The sequence below is a fragment of the Micromys minutus genome, assembly GCF_963924665.1.
Source record: "Micromys minutus genome assembly, chromosome: 16".
Classification (NCBI taxonomy): domain Eukaryota; kingdom Metazoa; phylum Chordata; class Mammalia; order Rodentia; family Muridae; genus Micromys; species Micromys minutus.
In genome coordinates this window covers 43024213-43047509 of record NC_137985.1, presented here as the reverse complement: position 1 = coordinate 43047509, position 23297 = coordinate 43024213, and the positions used below count along the sequence as shown (strand labels likewise).

At 45.0% G+C, this 23297-nt stretch overlaps 1 protein-coding gene across 1 annotated transcript in view; it reads right to left on the bottom strand.

Moving 5' to 3' along the window:
• Positions 1–21856, bottom strand: part of ARHGAP20 (Rho GTPase activating protein 20) — a 74746-nt gene extending 52890 nt beyond the window's left edge. The window contains exons 1-2 of the mRNA XM_080930433.1: positions 21740–21856; positions 4249–4331 (exon numbers count right to left, since the gene is read on the bottom strand). Of these exons, the coding sequence (XP_080786559.1) occupies positions 4249–4331; positions 21740–21844 (188 nt within the window). The 5' untranslated portion in view covers positions 21845–21856. The remainder of the gene's footprint in view (positions 1–4248; positions 4332–21739) is intronic.
• Positions 21857–23297: the final 1441 nt, after the last annotated feature.

Sequence of the window (23297 nt, the reverse complement as noted above, 5' to 3'; positions counted from 1 at the left end):
TTCAGTGAATAAACTGTTCCTGTCTCTAGGTGTTATTTCCACTTTTTCTTCTGCCCCGTGGGTTGTTAGGTCTGTTCTTTTGAACGTATTCCAGAGGTACTGGGAATCCAACGGTGCTCATCGGTGCGTTTTTCACATGTCTGAGCGTGGGCTGTGGTCTGGACCTCACTCTTCACCTCCCTTCCTCTGTTTTGCTTGTTTTTGTTTTTAATTTGATGGTTCTTCCATTCCTAGAATTTGTTTGCACAGACTGTCTGGTGAGTCTCAATTTCCTTTCTGTATTCTCCTCCATGACTTCAAATGTCTCCTCACGGGCCCGTCCATCCTCTGCGGACACCTTCCTGTCTGGGCTGTGGTTCGATTTCACACGCATCTACCTGAGTTCTCTCGGGAGTCAGCAGCCCTCCTTAAAAGTACCATCGGACATCTCTACCCGAGATGTCAGCTATGGAATTATCCTTGGTGTTCGATGTTGCGGTTGTGAGCCTGTGGAGGTGTCTCCTCTCTCCTTGTGTCTATTTGTTGTGCTTTGTGTATCTTTTGGGAAGATGTGTCAGGTTTGTCCTTCTGTCTTGCCCCTCTTTTAGTTCCCGCTGTTTCACGTGGCGACTGGTGAGCTTGTAGTCACTTCGTGTTTTTACCTGCCGCTATTTAGAGAGAAGACCACTGGGACACACGTGACACTGACAGCAGGCGCGGTGCTAGTGTGTAGTAGTGTACTCATGTACTTGTGTTACCGACAAGCTTCTGAGGCAGTGGGGGTACTGAAACTGATGTGGGAAAATACAATTTATAGCATTTATTTTATTATTAGTAGGTTGATTTTTAATTAATTATTAACTAATAGATAATTAATTTCATTATTGAGGTCATTCATAGTGACTTACTGAAATGAACTGGCAATGGGAAAAACGGGAAGAATGAGTAATAATAAGACGAAATGTGTATGACTTATAATGTGTCATCAAATATATGAGGGAATACTTTTTTGTTTTCATTTTTTATTGGATATTTTTGTATTTACATTTCAAATGTTATCCCCTTTCCCCCACTCCCATCCCCCTCCCATTGCTTCCATGAAGGTGCTCCCTCTCCCAACCACCCTCTCCACCACAGCGCCTTGGCATTTCCCTACACTGGGAAAAAACCCACTCCTTCGCTGGACCAAAGGCCTCTTCCAGGGAGCACTCCTGAGTGGGTATAGAGACAGGACAACCATAAGCACTTTCTGGTGAACACAAGTTTAAAAACACAACAGAACAATTAACGTAAGAAAGTAATAACACCTGATAAGACTAGGGGACAGGAGGAAAGAGAAGGCATTATGACCCAGGTGGAGTGAGGAGGCTTCTCCCCACCTTTCCTATCAGCATCTACTGGTTGGAAGCCGGGTGCCCTGCTGAGGCCTTTCTTTGTCTTTCTGATGCCTGGGGACCTTTCTTTCCGTGCAGGGAGCTTTCAGAGGGAGAACACTTCCTTGGTAGCTATAGCTGACTTCAGCTAAGCTCAAGTATGACGCAGCTAGGCACTGGTGGCTCGCCTCCTGATTGTGGGCCACAAAACAAAACACCCTCCAGTTAGGTCAGCGGTACTCAACCTGTGAGCTGGGACCCATTGCGAGGGGGCCACATATCGGATATTCTGCAAATGAGATATTTAGGATTCCCAGCTGTAGCAAGATTACCGCTACAAAATAACAATGAAGTAATGTTATGATGGGGGGGAGGGGTCACCACAACATGAGAAACTGTTTTAAAGGGTCACAGCATTAGAACGGTTGAAAACCACTGAAATAGACTATCTCTCTCTCTTTATTTTTAAAGAAACAGGATCATTCTGAAAAAACAAACGGTAACAACAAAACCATAACTTCTGTCCCTCTGGTTGCTCGGATGTGGCTTCAGATTTGCCATCCACCTGCGTCTTTTTATTTGTAGTTTCTGATCTACTAAACAGGCTGCCCTTTTATTTATTATCATCTGTTTTACACAAACACGCCCATCTACTTTAACTTCTCCTTCTGTACTGTAAAATGACATTTAAGCATAAGTATAGAATAGTAATCAGAACCCAAGATCAATAAAAAGGAAGACCACAGTGGAATTAGTAAATTATGTAAATCTAGTCCAGCAGGACTAAAACAGAACCAGGGCTCAAATGTTTACATCTACTTATAATGTATATATTTAAATCTAAGAACAATAGGATAAGCAACCCTCTATTGAAACGAGCATTTCCGAATGTGGTACTACCAAGTAATTATTTTTCTTCCCCAAATGGTTCAAGGGAATACAAAGTGTAATTACCTCCTGCTGCACAACACAGCCCAGCTTCTGGAAAATGTAGTATCAGTTAAAATGAATAAAAAGTCACTGTGTTTTTATATAAAACAGCCAAGTTTTAGGTATAACCAACACACACAGTTTTCTCTTTATAAACATGCTGTATGTGGGACATGTGACAGAGGTGCCAGCACTGCCCTTGGTTTCCCTGGCTGCATTCTGTCTCACACCAGCCCTGCTGCTGATCTCTGCATTTTCTCAGAAAATCAGACCCTCCACACAATTCCAAAGCGCCCCCTAGAGGCTGGTACCATCAGAAAATGCTATTTTAAGTGCCAGGGCCAATGACAAAGCTATTGTCAATGACAAAGCTATTGTCAATGCCTGCCTGGGCTTGAAGATGTCTATGTACCCGCCCTGTGCTCTGGGCTTCCTTTAGCTGAGAACTGGACTGTACACTTGACACCCACGATTGTCCATCAATAGATTTTATGTAAAACCCTGTAAAACTTATCTTTGTATGTATAAAACTAGAGACAGCTAGCTGTACTGATAACCACATTCCTCTCTGTATCCACTCCCCCTAAAAAGACTTCCCCCTGATCCTCCTAGGTGAGCAGGATCAAACTGTGAAGACATGGCCATTTTCTTTTACCCACACTAACACAGAAGTATGCTAAAGCAAGCATCTAAAGTCACTTAAATAAGACACTGAAGTACTTGGCTGTATTTTTATTCGGAAGAGCATCTTCCTAATTAAACTTTGATTAGGCACCTATTGAATAAAAGCGGCTTCTCTTTCTTGATCAGCCCCACGTCTAAAGTGTGTGCATTCAGGGCACAGGTCAGAAAAAACTTAGTTTGAGAACTGAAAAATAAAGTATTTTTAAACATTTCATTAAATAGTACTGGAAGTTTATCTTTTCCACTAAACTCCTCTGTTAAGACTGTATAGAGTCTTGGTTAAATGAGCACCTACTTTTACAAAGCAACATGGTTATAGATAAACTACTTTAAAGGCTACAGAACTTCTCTTTACACAGAAGGATTTGCAGCTTGGCGGAAAGTCACAGCTGCCCCATACGATTGTCTCTGAGTTAAAATACCATTTAAAACAATGGATGAAGATCACCCAAGAAGATGATCATTGGATAAAATGCTTCCCAGGCAAGCATGAAGACCTACATTCAGATCCCCGGCATGAGAAGCGGGGAGCAGTGGTGCCTGCATTTAATGCCAATGGTGGGGGGCAGGGGCAGAGCAACTGCAGAGCAAACTGGCTGGTGAGACTCTGGGCTCAGAGTCTACAGTGAAGAGAGAGAGATTGGGGCAAACACCTAATGTAAATCTCTGGCTTACACACACACGCACACACACACACACAGGAAGTAGTGCTTGAATATCAATTAAATTACACACATTATAAAAGACTTAAAAAATCCTCCTAGAAAATTATTTAGGCTTAATAAATGAAATGGCCATTTTAATAGTCAGCTTTGTTTTCCACTTTAAGGTTTCTGAATTTACAATAAAGTTTATAACACCAACCTTTTAAAGGAAATAACTTGAATATGGTTTATTTACTCATACATGTAATCGGGAGAAAGATTACCATATCCATTGATAGGTGGTACATTGTGATCAAAAGCAGGCACATTTGTGGGTATCGCACAGACACTCAGTTTTCAACACTGGGCTTTCTAATTTATCCAGATCAACACTGGCCCTTTGCACTTGTACTAGTGAGCTGTGTTGTACGAAAGCTACTTGGTTTGGTTTTAAAGCAACTGGGCACATGCTCTACCTCCAAACCTATCTGTCTCTTCTGAAATAATGTCACGGGTCACAGTTGCTATTACCCAGGAGAAAATGGTGGTGCCTATGAACAGCCTTCAGATGCCTCAGCCTGCAGCCAGCACAGAGCCCCCCCCCCCCCCCCCCCCCGTGGGGTGACCCGTGCACTCACCTGGAGCTCGGCCGCTTCTGTAAGGCTTTGTCCAGAATGAGGGACGGAGCACTTCTCCTTCTCTCTGCTAGTGTCTTCATCTTCTGTTGAGAGAGGGAAAAGAAATCAAAACGATGACCAGATAGATGGCTTGTAAAGGAATTACATGCTGGTTTTCAATCTAATTCAGCAAAATTGCATGCTGGCCATCAGAGGGTGTACAACTCCCATTATGGATCTAAAGCCGCTTCCTTTAAAATAGGACCGCAAGTATCAACAGGAGGTACCGGCAGGTTATATTGCCAGGGAATTAGAAAAAGAGAGAGAAACCCCATCGCAGCCTTTTGTCTATATGATCAGTGTGTGGTCAGTGGTTCTCAGCCTTGCCAGGGCTGTGATCTTTTAGCGCAGTTCCTTGTGCCGTGCTGACCTCCAGTCATCACATCATTTTCATTGTTACTTCTCAGTTTTAACTCTGCTGCTGCCATTAACTGTAATGCTAATGTCTGATATTCGGATATTTGATACACAAACCCTGTGAAAGGTTCTACCCCGTCCCAGGAGGTCAGGACCCACAGGTTGAGAACTGCTGTGCTAGACAGACAGGACTCCTTTTATTTATGTCTCAGGGTATCGTGGGGGAGGGGGTATACTACTGACTCCATTTCATGGTGAGCAACGTGTTCTCAACTAGGCCTCAGTGGGAAAGAACATTTGGAAAGGTAAAACAAAGGGAAGGTAAATCAGTTAAAGCCAAAACCATAGTGACTAGGCTTTTTTTTTTAAAACAGGATTTATTTGTTTTTATGTGTATGAGTATTTGGTGGTATGTACCTGTTGTTCACCATATGCATGTAGTACTGGTGAAGGCCAGAAGAGGGCCTCAGAGCCCCTGGAACTGGGGTTACAGGTGGTTCTGAGCCACTGTGTAGGTGCTGAGAATTGAATCCCAGTCCTCGGCAAGAGTATCAAGAACCCTTAACCACTGAGCCATCCACCACAGCAACAGAAGCTTTATAGACATGTAATTGACTATTTTACACTCAAATATTCACACACATGGGTACTTTCTTTAACTCTTAAGAAAAACCCATTCTCTATTTAGGTAAATTTATAAGGAGTAAGATAGGCCTGATACTTCAAGTGCTGTATTTCTAATAACTGAAAATTTTGTGGGGAATAAAAATCTATTCAACCTGGGTCATCCAGGTAATTATTCTCTATTTAAAGAACAACTGTGTTAACAGCCGTGGATACAGTCAGAGAGAGCCTGCATCTAGAGGTTGGTGACTAAGATTAACAGTAATCACAAACAGCCATGTTCATTATACTTCGGACTACATGACAAAAACGGCTCTTCCTGAGATACCCTCTTCCAGCCTGGCCCTCCACTGGATTTACCCAACAGCTTGGAACACCCAGGTTTGGGAACCAGAGAAGGCTGTCATTGTAACCATGCAAGACTATCTAGCTGGCTCAGGGTCAGCATCTCACTGTGTATCACAAAAGAATTAACCCTTAGCTAGTAAATAAAACTTCAGGTGCTAACAGAGGGACAGTAGAACTGTCATTTAGTTGGATGATACACTTGTTTGGTGCAGTTCCTACTCCCAAAATTCATCATGGTCATGGGGATCTCTCAGTGCTTGCTGTCACTGTTCCTCTGGCCTCATTACTGGGGCGGCTTCACCAATCCTTTGTCTCCGATGCTCTACCGTCACATCTCTCAAACGCACCTGACAGGGCAGCTGAAGCGGTTACACAGAACGACTAAGAGCAGGAAGCAAACGGGTTAAGAAATGGAGACTAGCAGACACCTGGGTCAGGCACTGTTGACAATGAATCAGTCACAGGTTCCGGGTTACACAGAGAAACAAAGCCTGCATGGTGTGGTTTTGGTACCTTCCTCACAGAAGCAGCATATAGATTCTCAACCATAGCAACTTCAACAACTTCACACATCACAGCATTCAAAGTCCCTCTCACGGTTTCCATTAGTCACATCAATCTGACATCCCAAGGCTGCAAAGACTGTCTTCCTGCATGAGCAACCTCAGTACTAGAAGATAGAGTTGATTTTACTAAGAAAGCTGCACGCTATTAATATCATCAAAGCTGTTTCAGACTCCCCCCACCCCCAGGATTCCATTCTGGCTTTGTCTTGGTCCTCTTTGCCCCATCTGGCCTCTTTTATTATTTTTATTATTTTTTAATTTTATTACTTATTATTATCTTTGCTCATTTTTATGATTGTGAAATTGTGAGCAATCCTGCTGCCCCTACTGGAGGGAGCCCCTTGCCTGTGTGACCTTGAGGACTTGCTGACCTTTTCTGTGGGGTCACCTCTGGGGGTCTTGCCCATCACTATCAGCAGACTTAAGTTCTAGCGTAGCTCCTCATTTGTACATGGCTTCCCGTTCTGAACTCTGCATTCAGGGTTGATCAAGAATTTGGGAAGAAATGAGAAAGCCTTAAAATGTGAAGCAAAGAACTTATGCGCTCACGCGTGTACACACACACACACACACACACACACACACACACACACACACACATCCAAAGCCAACCAACCAACAAACAAAAAACCCGAACTTCAGGACAACGCACTTCTTTATTTGGAGATGAATGTTTCCACGTTCATGCAGCACTGTTACACATAGAAGCCGGGATCCATGGGAAGGAAGGGCAGGGTGGAATGGGATTCAAGGCCAACCTGGGCTAAAGTGTACTTTTAAATTCACAAAAGCTGTGAAGTATTTTCTTCTCACAGAATTTCGAAGATTCTGAAATGGATTCCTTAAAAAAAAATCCAATGGTTAAGAAATCACCTGATTGGGCTGGAGAGATGGCCCAGTGGTTAAGAGCACTGGCTGCTCTTTCAGATGCCCTGAGTTCAAATCCACATGATGGCTCACAACCCTCTGTAATGAGATATGATGCCCCCTTATGGTGTGTCTGAAGACAGCTACAATGTACTGATATATACTAAATAAATAAATCTTTTTTTTAAAAAAAAAGAAACCACCTAATTTGAGAACATCTTTTTTGAGAGTTATTAAAAAAATGAATGTGGGTAATTGAAAAAAACAACAGTGACACGGGCTCCTCTGTAAAGGTATTTTAAATACACCCTCCCCATGGGGACCACATGAAAACACGGGTAGACACAGCAGTTAGATTATATACGTCTACCTCACCCAACTAGAGTCAGACTGAAGGGGATTCGATAAAGTTACAGAGAGAATGTTACTATTGACTGAAATCTTAGAGACATACTAAGACTTTACCCCCAACAAAGTCATACAAGCCAAGACAATTTGATCCCTTCTGTGGCTTTCTACTGTCTAGGAAACAAGAAGATTTGGACACCACAATTTCTTAGGCCATTTGATGTTATTATATCTGATATTCTAACTGGATCTGAAAAAGAAAAAAAAAAAAGGAAAGAAGGGAAAAAGCATCCTATAAACCATTTCAGATTCACAGGATTCACTTTGCCCACAATTAATCCAAGCCTCGGGCGTGGCCAACATAACTGAACTGACCACGGATTCAGAGTTATTTCTACTCAGATCCACCCGTCTCTGTTGCTTACGTGTGAAAGCCTACGGGGGCTCTGAATGAAGCAGCCGATCTTAACTCAGCAACAAGGACATGGGGTTGGGCAGGTTGGAAGGGGAGGAGACTGGGTTCTTTTGCGAACAGAGTCAGGCTGCGCCAGGCCAGCAACGTCTACAGCTGTCCGAAGGTTAATTATGATGCTCGGTTTTACGAGGAAACTGCAAACAGTGTATGCTTTGTTAGCTTACAAATTACTATCCAGTTTCTCGGTTTTTAACTATTTTCTTCTGAATTTAAGTGTTTGATGATTAGAGCAAGGTGACATCACGGTAAATGCAAGTTGGGAAAGAAATAGTTTTTTAAAACTCATATTTTATCCTAAAAAAATAAATTAAGATGTTCAGAGAGAAAAAAGGTACTATTCTCTTTTAAAATGCACAAACTATACATTCAAAAGCAATTGTATACATCTTTTGGAAGTGAGCTTCATGTGGTACCTAGGGTGGAGCAGCTTCAAAATTAACAAGAATTTTGGTTGTGCTAAAAAAAAAAAAATCAAATAAACAACGAGATAGTCTTCCCTGTCTACTCCAATATCCCCAAAGAGGAAATCATCTTAAAAGGAACGGTAGTAGGAGATAGTGACCACACTTCCAGACCTGTCCCTCTTTGCAGCCACTTGTTCCATAAGTTACAGGGTGCACATTCGGGAGAAATGGAAGCTTTGATTTTTATGCTGTCTCCTCTGAAGCTATATTTAGCTTGGCAGGTCAAAGGAACTATTCCGCCCAAGAGCAAACGGACAGAGGTCAGAGCTGCAGATGAGAATGAAAAGCATGTAATTCATGTTTTGGTTTGTATTTCAAAAATAACTCAAAGCTTCAGCGATGTTTCCCACCCTAAGTCATCGACAACAGCTGAATTCACCGGATATCCAACACTCAGGGCTCCCACCCCAGTTAATGTGCCGTGCAAACGCTACACAGCTTTTGTTGTGACATCCAAAGGTGCCCTCTTTCTTCAGCAATTATTTATTGAAACTCAACTTTGCAGTCCCAAGCTTAGTGTAACAATGGCATAAACTATAGTCAATAAACAGCAGAGGAGGAGATGTGAATTTTAAAGTCTGGACACCTGCACACACACATGCACACACACATGCACACACACATTCACATGCACACACATGCACATATACACACACATGTACACACTTGCAGACACACATGCACACACATGCACATGCACACACATACACATATACACACATGCACAAACATGCACACACATACACACATGCACACAAATGCACACATATGCATACACACATACACACATTCACACACACATGCACATATGCACACACATATACACACATGCACACACACATACACACATACAAGCAAACAAATGCCCAGGCATACTGCTCATGCCTGTAATCTCTGTCCTTGAGAGCCACAATAGGAAGATGGCCGTGAGTTAGAGGCTAGCCAAGGCTACACAGTGAGGTTCCAATGGGAAGCAGGGAAGAGGAAGGAAGGAACGGTCTTTAACTGGTTCTGTGAAATGGGGGCATATGTGAAGGAACTAGACAGCAAGCAGCACTCCTGTCTGCTGGGAGCTGTCCTTTACACACCTTGTTACCATTGCTTCATGCTCCTTGGTCAATGTTTGTCTAACGATCTAGCAAGAATTTATTAGCTGCCAACAAACTGCTCCAGGATAACTGGATAACTACACCACGCAAAGAAGTGAAGTTGTGTTTGTAGCTCATGCCTCATAACAACAAATGCAAAGGTGACGGACAGACAGCATAAGTGAATATAAAAGTCCTACAATATACATGCTATCTTGGTCACTTTCAATGAGACAACCAGTTGCTTCTTCCTGTAACACTGAAAACAGGCAACCAAAGAACAAACCCCATAGGCTGTGCGCTGTAAACACTGAATACTTGCATGGAATGGAGACCATTTGTAAATTATACCTGTGTTAAGTGGCTCATATCTAGAACATCTAAATAGCTATTAGAGCTCAGTCACAGAGGCCCATCACCCGAGTGGAAATAAGACGAAAGGTATGATTTCTGAAAAGACATGAGCGTGCATGAAAAACTGTTCAACCTCATTAGCCACTGGGGAAATAAAAGGCTGCCAATACTGAGAAAGACAGTTTGTGTACAGAGACACTGGACTCTTACACACTGCTGCTTCACTCCAAGTTGGGTCCGTTACTCTCAAAGAGAATGCACGATCCCATCAATGGGTAACCAGCTTGTCCATGTGTATGACCCCGCACACCTCATGCCAACCCGGGAAATGATCGTGCAAAGGCTTGCACACCAACATCCACAGCAGCTTCATGGAAACAACCATGCTTAAGGATCAGTGAGTGCAGGGTCACATGCTACATATAAAATATTACTTGGTAATAAAAGAAGTACCAATAGGCATTATCACATGACATGCCTGAACCTTGAAAACATTATGGCAATTTAGGGAATATAGTCACAAGGGACCATAGAGTATGGATCCCACTTATAGAAGCTGTTCAGAACAAAAGATTCTATAAAAACAAAATGTAGATTAGTGTTTGTCCCGGGCTTGGGACAGCGGGGCATCAGGAGATGACTGAGAGTTGTGGTGGCTCTTTATGAGGTAAGCAAGGTGCCCTGTAGCTGTTTGTATGATGAATGCTAATCATGCTCCCCAGAAACTGTTTCTACCAGAGTGCCTGCATGTAGCTTCTGGGAACCTGCCCCCCCCCACCCCCATTGGTTCTGATTGGTAAATAAAGATTCCATACTGGCAGCTAATGGCTGGGCTGCTGGGCAGGGCAGAGCAGAAGAGAGGTGGGACTTTCAGGATTCCTGGGCTTGGGACAGAGAGGAAGGGGGAATAGCAGAGATAGCAGGGGTGGTGGAGGAGAGGAGTGTCGTGCCTGAGAAGAGCAGAGGACAGGGGTATAGCCACCATGTAGGAGCCTGAAGAGTGTGGCCCAGAGAGTCCAGGGCAACCAAGGTAGAATAAAGAATTTAGTAAGTGATAACTCGGGATTATTGGTGGGAGGTGGATTAACTGCATGGAGGTTAGGGAGTGGCCCAGCTACGGAGCTGTTTCAGGCCTATCAAAATATAAAGGCTGAGCATGTATGTGCCTGCCATTCAGGAACCTAAACCACTGAGGCGGGTAGTGAGTACGCGCCAACGTGATTTATATATAAAATATATCCTTACAGTGAGTGCCCTAAGACCAATGAATAATTAAGAACCAATCTAGAAATCAATGACCGTATACTTAAAGCAGGCGAACTGTACAGTATTTCAACTGTGTGTTTAATAAAGAGCAAAACAAAAAAGAAATCTAACTACCTGTCTCTTAAACAACTAGGCTCTGTCTCAGCAAACTGAGGTGTGACCAGAAGTTAGAATACTCTAACAGCCACCCAACATATACAACATGGACATGTAAAGCTGACTGTTCTCTGTATATGGGGGCAGTAGTGAGCTCAGTGGCTCTGCATGAAACTCTGGAACTGACCGGATGCTTGTTAAGGTTTGCTGTCACCCATTCCCATAGGTGTTGGCCTGGCAAGTCATCAGAAGTTGCTAGGTAACCGTGGTTACCATTACTTACACTTAGGACCACAAGGCGGTGAACACACCCATGTAGGGACACTGATTTACAAACAGGCAGCTGAAGGACCAAGCAGGCTTTTTCATCAACTCAAAAAAACATTTTATTAACTTTTTTGGCCCAGAAAATTTTTTTTTGGTGTGTGTTTTATTGCTTAAAAAGATATATTAGGTCAACGGAGGAATACAATACACTTCCCTTTAGAAAGTGTTTTTTTCTTCTCTTAAAAAAGTTATTTAATTTCAATCTTAAAAAAAAAAAATTATCAAATCTGCCTCTCTTAACTTTCCCGTAACTCTTCCTCTGCCCCAACACTTTTCCCCCCTACCTTCATGGGCAAAACACACACACACACACACACACACACACACACACAAAACCCCACTGAATCTACATAGTGCTGCCTGTGGCTGGACGCAGGGCCACCTGCTGGAGATGGGCAGCAGCTCAAGGCAAGGAACCCAACCTCCTAGCAGCCATCGGTTGCTACTTAGCTAGGAGGGGACAACAGACCCCATCCATGTTTGGATTTTCTCTGGCTTGATCTTGACATGTAGTCACAGTTGCTCTGAGTTCATGTGTAGCACATCCAGAAAACACAGAGAGTTTTTTGTTTCTGTTTTGTTTTTTCTACCATCTCTGGCTTTTATAATCGTCTCTCCCTTCCAAGATGATCCCTGAGGCTTGGGAGGAAGGGGTGTTATACAGATGTCCCATTCTGGGCTGGCTACTCCAGTCTTTCACTCTCTGCATGTTGACCATGTGGAGGCCTCTGTGCTAACTGTCAATACTGCAGAAGAAGGTTCTCTGATGAGGGGCTGAGTCATGCACTCACTGATGTAGGGCGAGTTCTTACAAAACAGTCTGACACTGTGTCCAATTAGCAGGATAAGACTAGTAGAGTTTCTACTAAGGCCTATAACTTACCCACTCACAAGTTCATGGGGGCAGTTCAAGAAACCAGATGTGAGTCTCACTTGGCGGGGCAGGCCTTAAATGCAGTGAGAAAATGCTTGGGCACCCCCATAACACTCATGCCTCAATTTCCTTAGTGGACATGTACTGTCAGGCCGGATGTCACTGCAGTTTACGAGGTTCACAGCTGGGCACAGCTGATGATTGCTTCTGTCCTCTGAGTGTCCAGAGTGCCTGCCTGTACTGTGAAAGCTAGCCAGGAGGAACAGTACTTCCTGGCCAGTGTCAGCCTCACTCCTCCACGCTCTCAGACTGTCTGGGAGATGCCTTGGTGTCCTTCGCCTAGTCTAGGGCAACTCTACTTAAACCCTTTGAAACTGTTTATGTGGAAAGAGGCTCCTGTAGTAGTTCGTCTCCACAGGGCTTTTTCAAAGGTCTACAGAGGGGACCCTGTCTATGTAAAAGCCCACTTTCCATGCAGGTTCTCCTTAGAATTTTAGTTGCATGTCCACCAAGTGCCATGGCCCTGATTTGTTCACCTCAGACCCGAGTCCACATCTGGCAGCCTTAGCCTTCCCCATAAGAAAACATAAGTAAATACTATCAGAAGAAAGGGATGGGGTTGGAGAGATGGCTCAGTGGTCAGAGCACTGACTGTTCTTCCAAAGGTTCTGAGTTCAATTCCCAGCAACCACATGGTGACTCACAACCATCTATAATGGGATCTGATGCCCTCTCCTGGTGTGTCTGAAGACAGCTACAGTGTGCTCTTACAAATAAAATAAATATAAATAGGACGGAAGGTTTAAGTCAGAGGTGAGCTGCAACTTTTCATGGTTTGTTTAGAGATAAAAATCCAAACATTTCAATCCTCACAGACACGGTGCTGACATCAAACCTTGAGCTTTTAGAGTAAACAAGAACAACATTAAAACAAAGGATTTGAGGTGATCGTTTAAAGAGCTACAGATTTTCACAGCTACAAAAATTACTGGATCAAGTTTACAGACTAGCTGGCTCCAATTTGCCTGGTAATCCTCTCATGACGAGTCCGTGCGACTCGGCGAGCAGTGAACGTTCTCTCGTCCCCCGCGTGCCTGCATATTTGTTTGTGGAGACATACTCAAGCCACTGCACAGTTATAGCTCAGAAACACTGGCTGTGCAGTGGGAGAAGGATTAAGTTTAACCTCATACCTTGCTTCTGGATCTGACTATCAAAAGATTTTGAGCACTGGGTGAGCTGAGACTTCCAGCTACTGTCCGGTCAGCCCGCGCTAAGTAAAATGGTCCATCTATCTATTCAGAGACCGTCCCTTCCAGAGTCTGTCTGAATTCTTAGCTCAACCAAACATCACCATAGAGACTACCCTGAGATTAACATTCCTTCTGACCGTAGGATAGAAACATTTTTACTCTTGCCTCTTTGCTGTTGCACCGAAATCATCATTTCCAACAACAATGGCAACAACGACCAGGCTCTCTCTAAAATAGACCTAATCCCTGCTCTCTCCTGAACTAGGAAGTGCCATATCGGGGCACACATTCAAGCCTTGCCGTAGTGTCTATAGATGAGAGAATGTCACACTGTCCCTTATGCATTCTTTGTTCCTTTGCCGCCATCTCTACCCACAATGCATTCTGTTCTAGCATCACTGCGGGCCTTTGAACTGGCGGGACCGTGGTGTCTATGGAAGCCACCGGCTTCACCCTTGGGCCATGCTTCCTCTTTCAAAAGCAATACTCAAGGACAGCCAACCACCCATACGCTTTGCCTTAGAGCAGGGCTGCGCTGCAGTTTGTCACATCACACCCAACACAAAATGGTGTTGTCTGTACAGTCATAACACTCTCTGATAAACACAGGTACAGTCGGGCTATCCTAAGACCTACCTGTCTGAGGGCCAAGGGCTTAAAGGTCGGAAGCATACAAGAATGACTGGAAAGCTATGCCCTATAGTCTTTCATTTTCCATGCTCAGAGTACAAAGGTATTATGATCAGCAGAAACACAACAGGGTATGTCTGGATTTAGTTGTGGTGCCTAGTGAGTAGTGTTATTCACGGTCGGGAGTAAAATAACCACAGGAGAGGGAGAAGAGAGAATACTAGGCTCTCCTTGCTGTAAATGAGGTCCCAGGTATATCAGGAAAGTACAGGCTGTAGAGAAGTTGGGTCTTCCAGATCCTGATACGTGAGCTGATGCGGTGTCACATACCTTCCATTCTCAGAGTCCTCTCCAGTGACCAGACATCTAAAAACAGCTTTTACGTCCAGTTATGCCATGTGACAGGTGTCTGTCAAAATTAGGTCAGGACTTCTCAGCTCACTGTTGACACACAGTGCTGACTGGGCTGCCTCTGTTGTTGGCTGGATGTGTCTAAGCTAAACTTGTCCTGGAGAAAATAGGGCTGAGACAGAAATTTAAAAATAACCTGGGCTGTGCTGCCTACGGGCACCACTGGGGTGGAAGTCAGTGAGGGGACCCCTTCTGCTTTTCCTGTCTCCCAGATTGTGGCCGAGCCTTCCGTACAAGAACAAAACTAAAGATTATCCTGCCCTGGTTTCAGACAAACATTAGAGTTGTGGGTACCACAGAAAGCTTGCTCTCTGTGAGCATCTTAAACACACAGGGACTTCAGAATTCTCATCTCAAACACGGGAGACACAACAGAAACAGCGAGAAAGCAAACTTTTTTCTACAAGTACACGTTTACTTTAGATGTGCTTTAGACATGAGGGGTGTATTTCAAGACACTTCACTGAGTAACAAAATTATGTGTGTGTATGTATACACATACACATAAGTGTGTATTCAAAGTACTACACACACACACACACACATATATAGCATGAGTATATGTTCATATCTGTGTCAGTACACCTGACTTTATGCAGCTATTTTTGGTAATACTTAATAGTAATAGATGTTAGTGGCCACAAAGGTTGAAAAGCAACGTGACCTGTACAATTGTAAGTTACAACCAGTAAACTGTGTGGCGGGCAGACACATTTACAACAAATAAATAAATAAATGAATAATGAATGAATGAATGAATGAATGAATGAATCCAACACATCCCGACAATGTCATGTGCCATGAAAGAATTGCAACTCCTCAGTTATTAATAGGAAGGGATTCCTTTCAGGCTTTCTTGCTCCTCTTCAGTCAGCAAATGTGTCGCAGCAGTCTGTCTCACAGACTCCGATAATCTGTAACCCAAGAGAGTGCTGAAGTCTCCGGGAGCAAGCCTCGCTGCAATCTTCCTTTCAAAACCGATGACGTCGGCCACTGCACGAATGCGTTAGGTATCTACATGTTGTACGTTGCAACTGCCCATTTTTATCCCTGAGACGCAACTCTTCAAATTTAACTGACTGGGACTGGGGAGGTCATTCACTGGCTAAGTGCTTATGCTGCAAGAATTAAGACGTGTGTCTGGATCCCTAACAATCGCCTATAGAGAGGAGCACACCTGTGTGTGCAGCCCTAGCACTGGGACCAGCAGATCCTGTGAGCTCCCCACCTGGCCAGTCTGTCTGCTCAATAGAAAGGCAAGCTTTGGGATCAGTAAGCGACTCTGTCTCAAGGTAGCAGAAAGCCACCAAGGAAGAGCTCTATATCATGTCCTAACCTCTGCATTTGAACACACACACACACACACACACACACACACACACACACACACACACTTTTAAATAAACACATACAGATGAAAGAGTCTTCATTTTATATCTGACTGAATTTATCATAACATGACATTTTAGAGCCACAAAAAGTTAAGTTTTTGCTATGTTAGAATGCAGTATGGGTTGCATTTGAAGAATCGATGTTAAAGAAAACCAACCCTCAGACTCGAGACTTCGAAGTTTACTGATGTAACTTTCAGTGACATTTTCCACACATCACTTCCCACAGCGGAGTTATCAGAGACACAGGGGTTGGTGTATCTACACAGAACTTTGAACTGTAGTCTCGAGTCTGCATGCAGGATATGCCAGTCTTTCCAACAGTAGGCAAGGATAAGCTACCGGCATGGACCTTCAGCTTGGCCAAGCAGCTCCGAAAATCTGTCTTCCTTCTATGAAATACCAGAGAGGGGCAGACATCCAGGTGCAAAACCTAGTGAGCTACCAAAATAAGAAGGCTTGTGATGGCCGCATCAGGGGTCACTATTAGTCAGTGTTCACCTAATATTACCCAGTGGCCACCATGACTGTAGCAAAGGATCTTTCCTAGTTGGCTTTACGAAATTCAATTTGTGAGTAACACCAGAGAAGGGCCCAGTAGGACACCGTTTTAAGAACCAGCTTGCTTTTCTCAGTATTGAAGAAGAATAAAACTAAAGCCTATTATTAAGACATTTAATTTAAGGGTGAAGTAGTCAGCTCTGAGCACAGGGTGGTGGTGGTGGTGGTGTACTACCACCAGAAATATAAACAGATTAGGACAACCCCCCACATGCACAAAGAGGAGACAGTAGAGTTCATAAGAGCAGCTGCAATGTTTGAGATGCTACAACTATTTTCAAATCATTTTACTTTGACTGGTTTTCTATGCCTACAAATCTCTTTCCTGTCCCCAATACCCACTGCCCCCATTTAAAAGCTGTGGATTATCAAACTAAGGTCAAGGGTCAGTGTGCTAGAGCCTCACACAGGCCATTCCTCACACCAATGGGCTTCCACTGTACCAGGGACAAATGAAGGACAAATACGAACATCCCTCAAGAACATGTTACTCCAGAAGAATCTAAACTGTCATCTGCCTGCTACCATTGCATTTGAGAGCCAGATTCTAGGAACCACTACACAAATTTACTGTATGTTCTTCTGGAGACCTCCAATGACAGGAACTCTTAGTCTAGGGTAGACTACATGTTCTCTAAAAATCACAGTATCTCTAAAAATACAATATGGAAAATATAAAGGCAAGCTATTCAGCTAGGTAATTCTTGAGATTAAAACAATAAATAAAGCTATAAAACAAAGAGACTGACTTCTGTAGCACACCTACAGGCTAGCTGCTCAAAGAGACTCACCCTAGGATCTCTGGGTTTAATTTTACCCTTACTTTCTGAAATCTTCTTTTAGTGTATGAGTCCTGTCCTTACAGAGTTAAAGGGCAATTTAAACAGACCTTCCCTTCAATAGCTCAGCGCAGAATAGTACATGTGAATGCCTGCATTTGTTCAAATCAGGACTGAATTTCAATGATCCATTTAATAACACAATTTAATAGTTGTTTTGTTACTGTTTTAAGTTCTCCCACTACACCTGCTGCCCGATACTGTAACCACTAAATAAACACCACTATATAAATTTAAATTCAAGTTAATTATGATGAAATCAAATTTAAGAAAAGAAAGCAAGTTAGATTTCACACAATGAGGAATTTTTGTTCTTAGAAAAACAAGATCATAGAAATATAAAATACAGGTCATGGACAGAGAGAAAATATTTTGAAAATCATATACCCAATAAGGGATTTGAAGTCAGAATGTATAAAATACTCTCAAACCTCAGTAATAAAGAAGCTCACAATCCGGTGAAAGGTGGCAAGGTACTTGAATAGATAATTAACCAGAGATAATGTATGGATGGTAAATATAAGATGGCCGGGCATGTGCAAATCCAGATGAAGAGGCACTGCTACACCAAACTGCTACACCAAACCCTCTAGAATGACTAACTCAAACAGAGATCAGGACATGTGTTACTGAGCATGTGCAGAACTGGATTATCCTACACTGCTACTGGAACTATAAAATCACTTCAGAATAAAGCAACCAGTTTCTCAAAGAGTGGAGTATAAGGCTAAATATGTGACCCAGTCAATCCATGACTAATGATATATGTCCCCTGCTCCCCGTAAAGCACAGGTCCATGCAGAGCTGTGAATGAAGGGTCTCAACGTCTTCTGTTGTAACGGTCTAGATGCAGAAGCAATCTAAATGCCAGATGAATGAATAAGTGTACCACAGACTGAACATCTCTAGTTCCCAATCCTGGCATCCCAAACTGCCTCAAACTCTGAAACTTTCTGCTTGCTCAGACAAGAAGAACATCTATACCATATCTCCTGTGACAGGTTGAGGCCAAAATACAGATGCACTTAAAACAATGGACAAAATAATCTTTAGATTATGCATGTAAGAGACGTGAGCTAATTTTAGATTGAGACTTGAATGCCACCCATGAGGTACTTCATTTTGTATAACCAAATAATTTGAAGTCTAAAGCCTATGAAATCTGAAACTCCTACGTTAAGATAGTCAGTCTTTACAGCATCTAAGTGCATGCACACATCAAACCTCATATTTATAAATTCCAAATATGTGAGGTTACTGTTTATCAATTAAACTTCAAGAGGGACATTAAAGTCATCAGGGTACCAGCCACATTTCGGGAGCTGAACAGGCACATGTGGTTACTGGTTACTAGACACTGAGTATGACCGAGCTTCATCACCTAACTAGGTCCCACTCCCCTGCCCCGCCCAAAAAAAGTACCAGACCAGGGGACAGGAAACTATAGGGTATATTTATTTTGTTCTTATTGTATGTGTTTATGATGTAAATAGTGTGTGTATGTGCACATACACACACCTGTGTGCTATGTGTGTGGAGGCCAGAGGACAACTTGGTGGAATCAGTTCTCTCCTTCCATGTTAGAGTGGGTTCTGGGCATCAAATGGGTTGCCAGGCTTGCTCAGCAAGTGCATCTACCTGATGAGCCATTCCACTGGCCTCCTCTGCTACAAGTTCCTATACATTAAATTCTATGGAGCACAGTCAAGCCTGCTCACTTATGGAGTGTCCTTTCTACTCCAGAGCTGTGGTGGAAGAATTAAGCAGAGACCATAATGTTGCAAACCTTAAGTATTTACTACCTGTTTCATTAAGGCTTGGTATCCTTCCTCTTAAAGAGAAATTCTAAGGACAAGGGCCACATTGCTCCTGCTCTTTGCTTTTCATGACCCAAGGAATGCTTATGAAAGGACTAGGACATAGCAGGCCCACAGTTGGGAGGGAGGCAGGTAATGGGAGAGAAACAATCAGAGTAGAAAATGCCAAGTGCAACGAATGCTAAAACAGCCAATAAAGGGGTAGGCCCAGAGCATGACTGGAGGTGGCTTCCACTTTACACAGGAAGGAGAGAGACCTCTGGAAGACCCACAATTTGTACAACAGGAAAAACAACATCAACAACCAACAACTTTTTTGCGCAGACATAAAGGGAATAACCTCAAAACAGGGATGAATTTGACTTCGAGTATGGAAACAAAGGCCCATGAGGCTGAGGAACATACAAGGGGGTGGGTGGGTAAAGGAAAGGGAGAAGTAGAAGGGATCATATGCATGCAAAATGAATCTCCTTCAGCATTGTAAGCAAATAAACTTCATCAATTCAAAAAAAAAAAACCAACCAACCAACCAAACAAACAAACAAAAAAACAAAAAGCAAACGACCCATTCTGGCTCTGCTAAATGCAGAATGGGTCACAGAAAGACAGGAAGGTGTCAGAGGGCATTTCTGCAAAGGTACAGGTTAGAGATGGGCAGGACAGCTTGGACTGCAATGGAAGCCTTGCAGGATGGAGTGAAGTCCAGGGCACTCTGGAAGGGTGGTTGGTAGCTGTTGTGGTGAATTGGGGTTGCAGACTGAGGTGTTGAAACCCAGCCTAGATGACGGGGCCGAGTAACCTGGAGCACCAGCGCTGTGAATTCCAAACACGGGAAAAGGCACAGGAAGGGCTAACCTTATCCAGTCTATATGCCATCATCCAATTTTCACAATAACCTTGGGAAGATGGATGTGGTAATGTACTAGCTCTTCATATTTTATAACGAAGGACACAAGCGTAGAGATAGTGGCTGAGCTGAGAGAGCAGAGCATAGGAAAAAGGACACAGCCTCTCTTCCGTTTTGGGGACAAGCAGGGCTTGCAAATGATAAAGCTACTCTTTAAGGCTCCATCCCTTCCCCTCCGCCCCTTGCTAGCATTCTTAATCAGCCTCGGGGGCGGGGCCACGGTCTTTAAGAAAACAAATGCTCGATTCTTTCCAATTCCTTAGGTTTACAAAACCAAAACGCTTTAAATCTTTGCCAATTGCCTAATGTTCGTCTACCATCCTAAATTAAGAATGACATCCTGAAAATTTCACGTTTTATTTGCAAAAACCGGATTTCACACACACACACACACACACACACACACACACACACACACACACTACATGCACACGCACGCGGGCGCGCGCGCGCGCACACACACACACACACACAGACACACACACAGACACACACACACTCCGTGTCTGAAGGGTGAAAAAACCCACAAGGGCAAACATCAGATCCATACATCAAAGACTAAGCCACCACTACTGCCCATACATCAAGTTCACAGGTACCCATAGAGGGCTCTGCGACAGGTCCAAGGTCCTTACGAGCTCACAAGCTCACATGCATTTCTATACAGCCATCACCTCTCTACTTTGACCTCCAGCCAACCCACCATCCTAGTGGGAAGATTAATGAAAGGCCATAAAATCCGGACATGCAGGGAGCCAGTGAATCCCTTTGAGTCTCTAATTATAGCAATGCAACGTTTTCACATTATTTGTTAGGAAAGAGCTAGAATGATCTCTCTCATCCCAACTTGTTTCCAGAGAAGCTGGAACACCACTGTAAGGAACAAATATGGCCAAATATCGGAAGGTTTTGTGCTGGTGCGGGGGGGGGGGGGCAGACGTGGCTACAGGAACACCCAAATCAATTCCCAGGAGCCCAGAAGCTTGCGGCCCACGTGCACTTGCTCAGGGACCTATTGCAGACACCTGACCTCCATCGAAATCCTCCCGCCGCACCGTGGACCAGTCAATCACCAGCAAAAGCTACAAGTAGTTGCCCGCACCGGTCCTCCGGGTGTCAGGGAACAAGGGCGCCGCCCCCACAGACTCAACCAGGGTCCCCTCTCAGGGGATGGATCTGAGTCAAGCCCCCCAAGTCCCGCTGGGACCTCCGGAAGCTGCCCACCCACCCCAGTCAGCCTAGATCTAGGCCGAGTCGAACCTCCGGATCCCGCACAGTGGCCCACAGCACCCATTTCCGACACCCCCTGGGAGGCCTTGGGTGGGCGCATCTTCCCTTCTCCCGGGGCCGCCTACCTTCCTCTGGCTGTCGGGTCAAGGCCACCTCGGGAGGCTCGCAGGGAGGCACAACCCGAGTCAGAGCCTTGGAGAGGAAAGGGGCTTCTCCAAGACCCTTTCCTAACATAGAAGATAGCGGGGAATCCCGGGAGGTAACCCCTCACCCCACACGGGGGCCATTAAACCCCCGGAGGTACCAGGCACGAGTGGAAGGCGCGCGCCCACGGGGACCTCCTGCCCGGGCGTCCTCACCTTCTTGGTGCCAGGGCCTCCCGCGAGGCGAGACATGCCCGTCAGCGAGGAGGAGCGCCCCGGCTGCGCCCCTAGAGCATCCTGCTGCGGAGACATCGCTTCCATGAAGAAGGTCTGCAAGCCAAGCCCAAGCCAAGGAGCGGGTGGCTGCGCGGCGCGGTCCGCTCAGGCCGGACGCCGAGCTGCGGGTGCGGGCGGCGCGCCTCCCGTCGGGGCCATGGACCGCCGCCCGCGCCGCGCTCGTCGCGCTCGCCGCACTCTGCTCCGGCTGCAGCTGCAGCTAGCGCTCCGGGCGGCTGCCCGTCCACGCAGCCCCGCCCCTCCGCGCCCGCCCCGCCCCTCCGCGCCCGCCCCGCCCCCGCCGCCCTCCCCGCGCCGCCGGGAGCGAGCTCTCCGCGCTCGGCGCCGCTGGAGCCGCTAACCTCGCGAGGTGGCTCTCGCCGCCGCGCGCCACGCGCCGTGCATCACGCACCACTGCCTCCGGGGCAGTTTCGCGCGCCTGTCCGCTCGCTCCCGCCTGCGTCCCTTCCCGCGCAGCTGCCGCAGCGACCGCAGCTCCCTGGAAGGTGGTGCAGGGGCTGCCTGCCTAGCCTCGCTTTCGCGGACTGCGGAAGGGACCACCCCATCCCCACCCTCCCACCGGTCCCCGCTCCTCTGAAGACGGGGTTAGACAAATTTGGAAACCCTGGTGGCATTGCCGGACCTCGGGTGCCATATTGGACGCTTTGCCTAGCTAAGCCTGTCAGGGTAACTAACCCAAGGCTGTTGCTTTGCAGTCGCAGGGCAGCACGCGTGGACAAGCAAGCTTGCACATTTGCACCGCGCTGGCTTTTGCAGGCAGCAAGCTGCAGGGACCCTGCATTCTGAAGGAGAAAGCGCAATTAGGAAAGTGCAGGCAGAGAAGAGGTTGAAACTTGGCATAGTATCTATGAGAAGACGACAATATGTGGAAACGTTTATCAGATATCACCGAGCCTAACTTCCTGCCAGCCCGAATAGTGACCCCTCCTCCCTTTTTTGGACTAAATAATAATCAAAGGACATTTGGAACAGACCAGGGTTAAGTAGTACTAGCACTCTGCAGGGCTGGCTGCTGGTGTAAATGATTCAGTAGGTGGCATTCTTCCCTTGGAATCAGAGCTAGGACGGAAAAAAAAAATCACTAAGGACACCACTCCGTGATGCTAGGTGGTTCTGGATTTGGCTTATTTTTGTGACAAGGAAGAAAAGAAGGAAGAAAAGCAAAAAGAGAGGTTCCTTACCGTTTGGGCAGCTATTGGAACAGGTTATTAGGAACAGAACTCTGGTGGGCAGTGTTCCAAGCCAGGGGATGCTTCCCAAGCACACCCACAAACGCACACCACCACAACCACCGAATGTTTGTTGTGGAATTTTAGTCAAGGTCACACTACATTGTTAAAAGGAAGCTTAATAAATCTTGTATCACACACACACACACACACACACACACAGTCACATCTGCGAATCGGGGTGATACCGCTGTGGCCCTTGTCTAGAGATGATACTTTGCCCCAATAATTGATAGGTTGGATTTAAA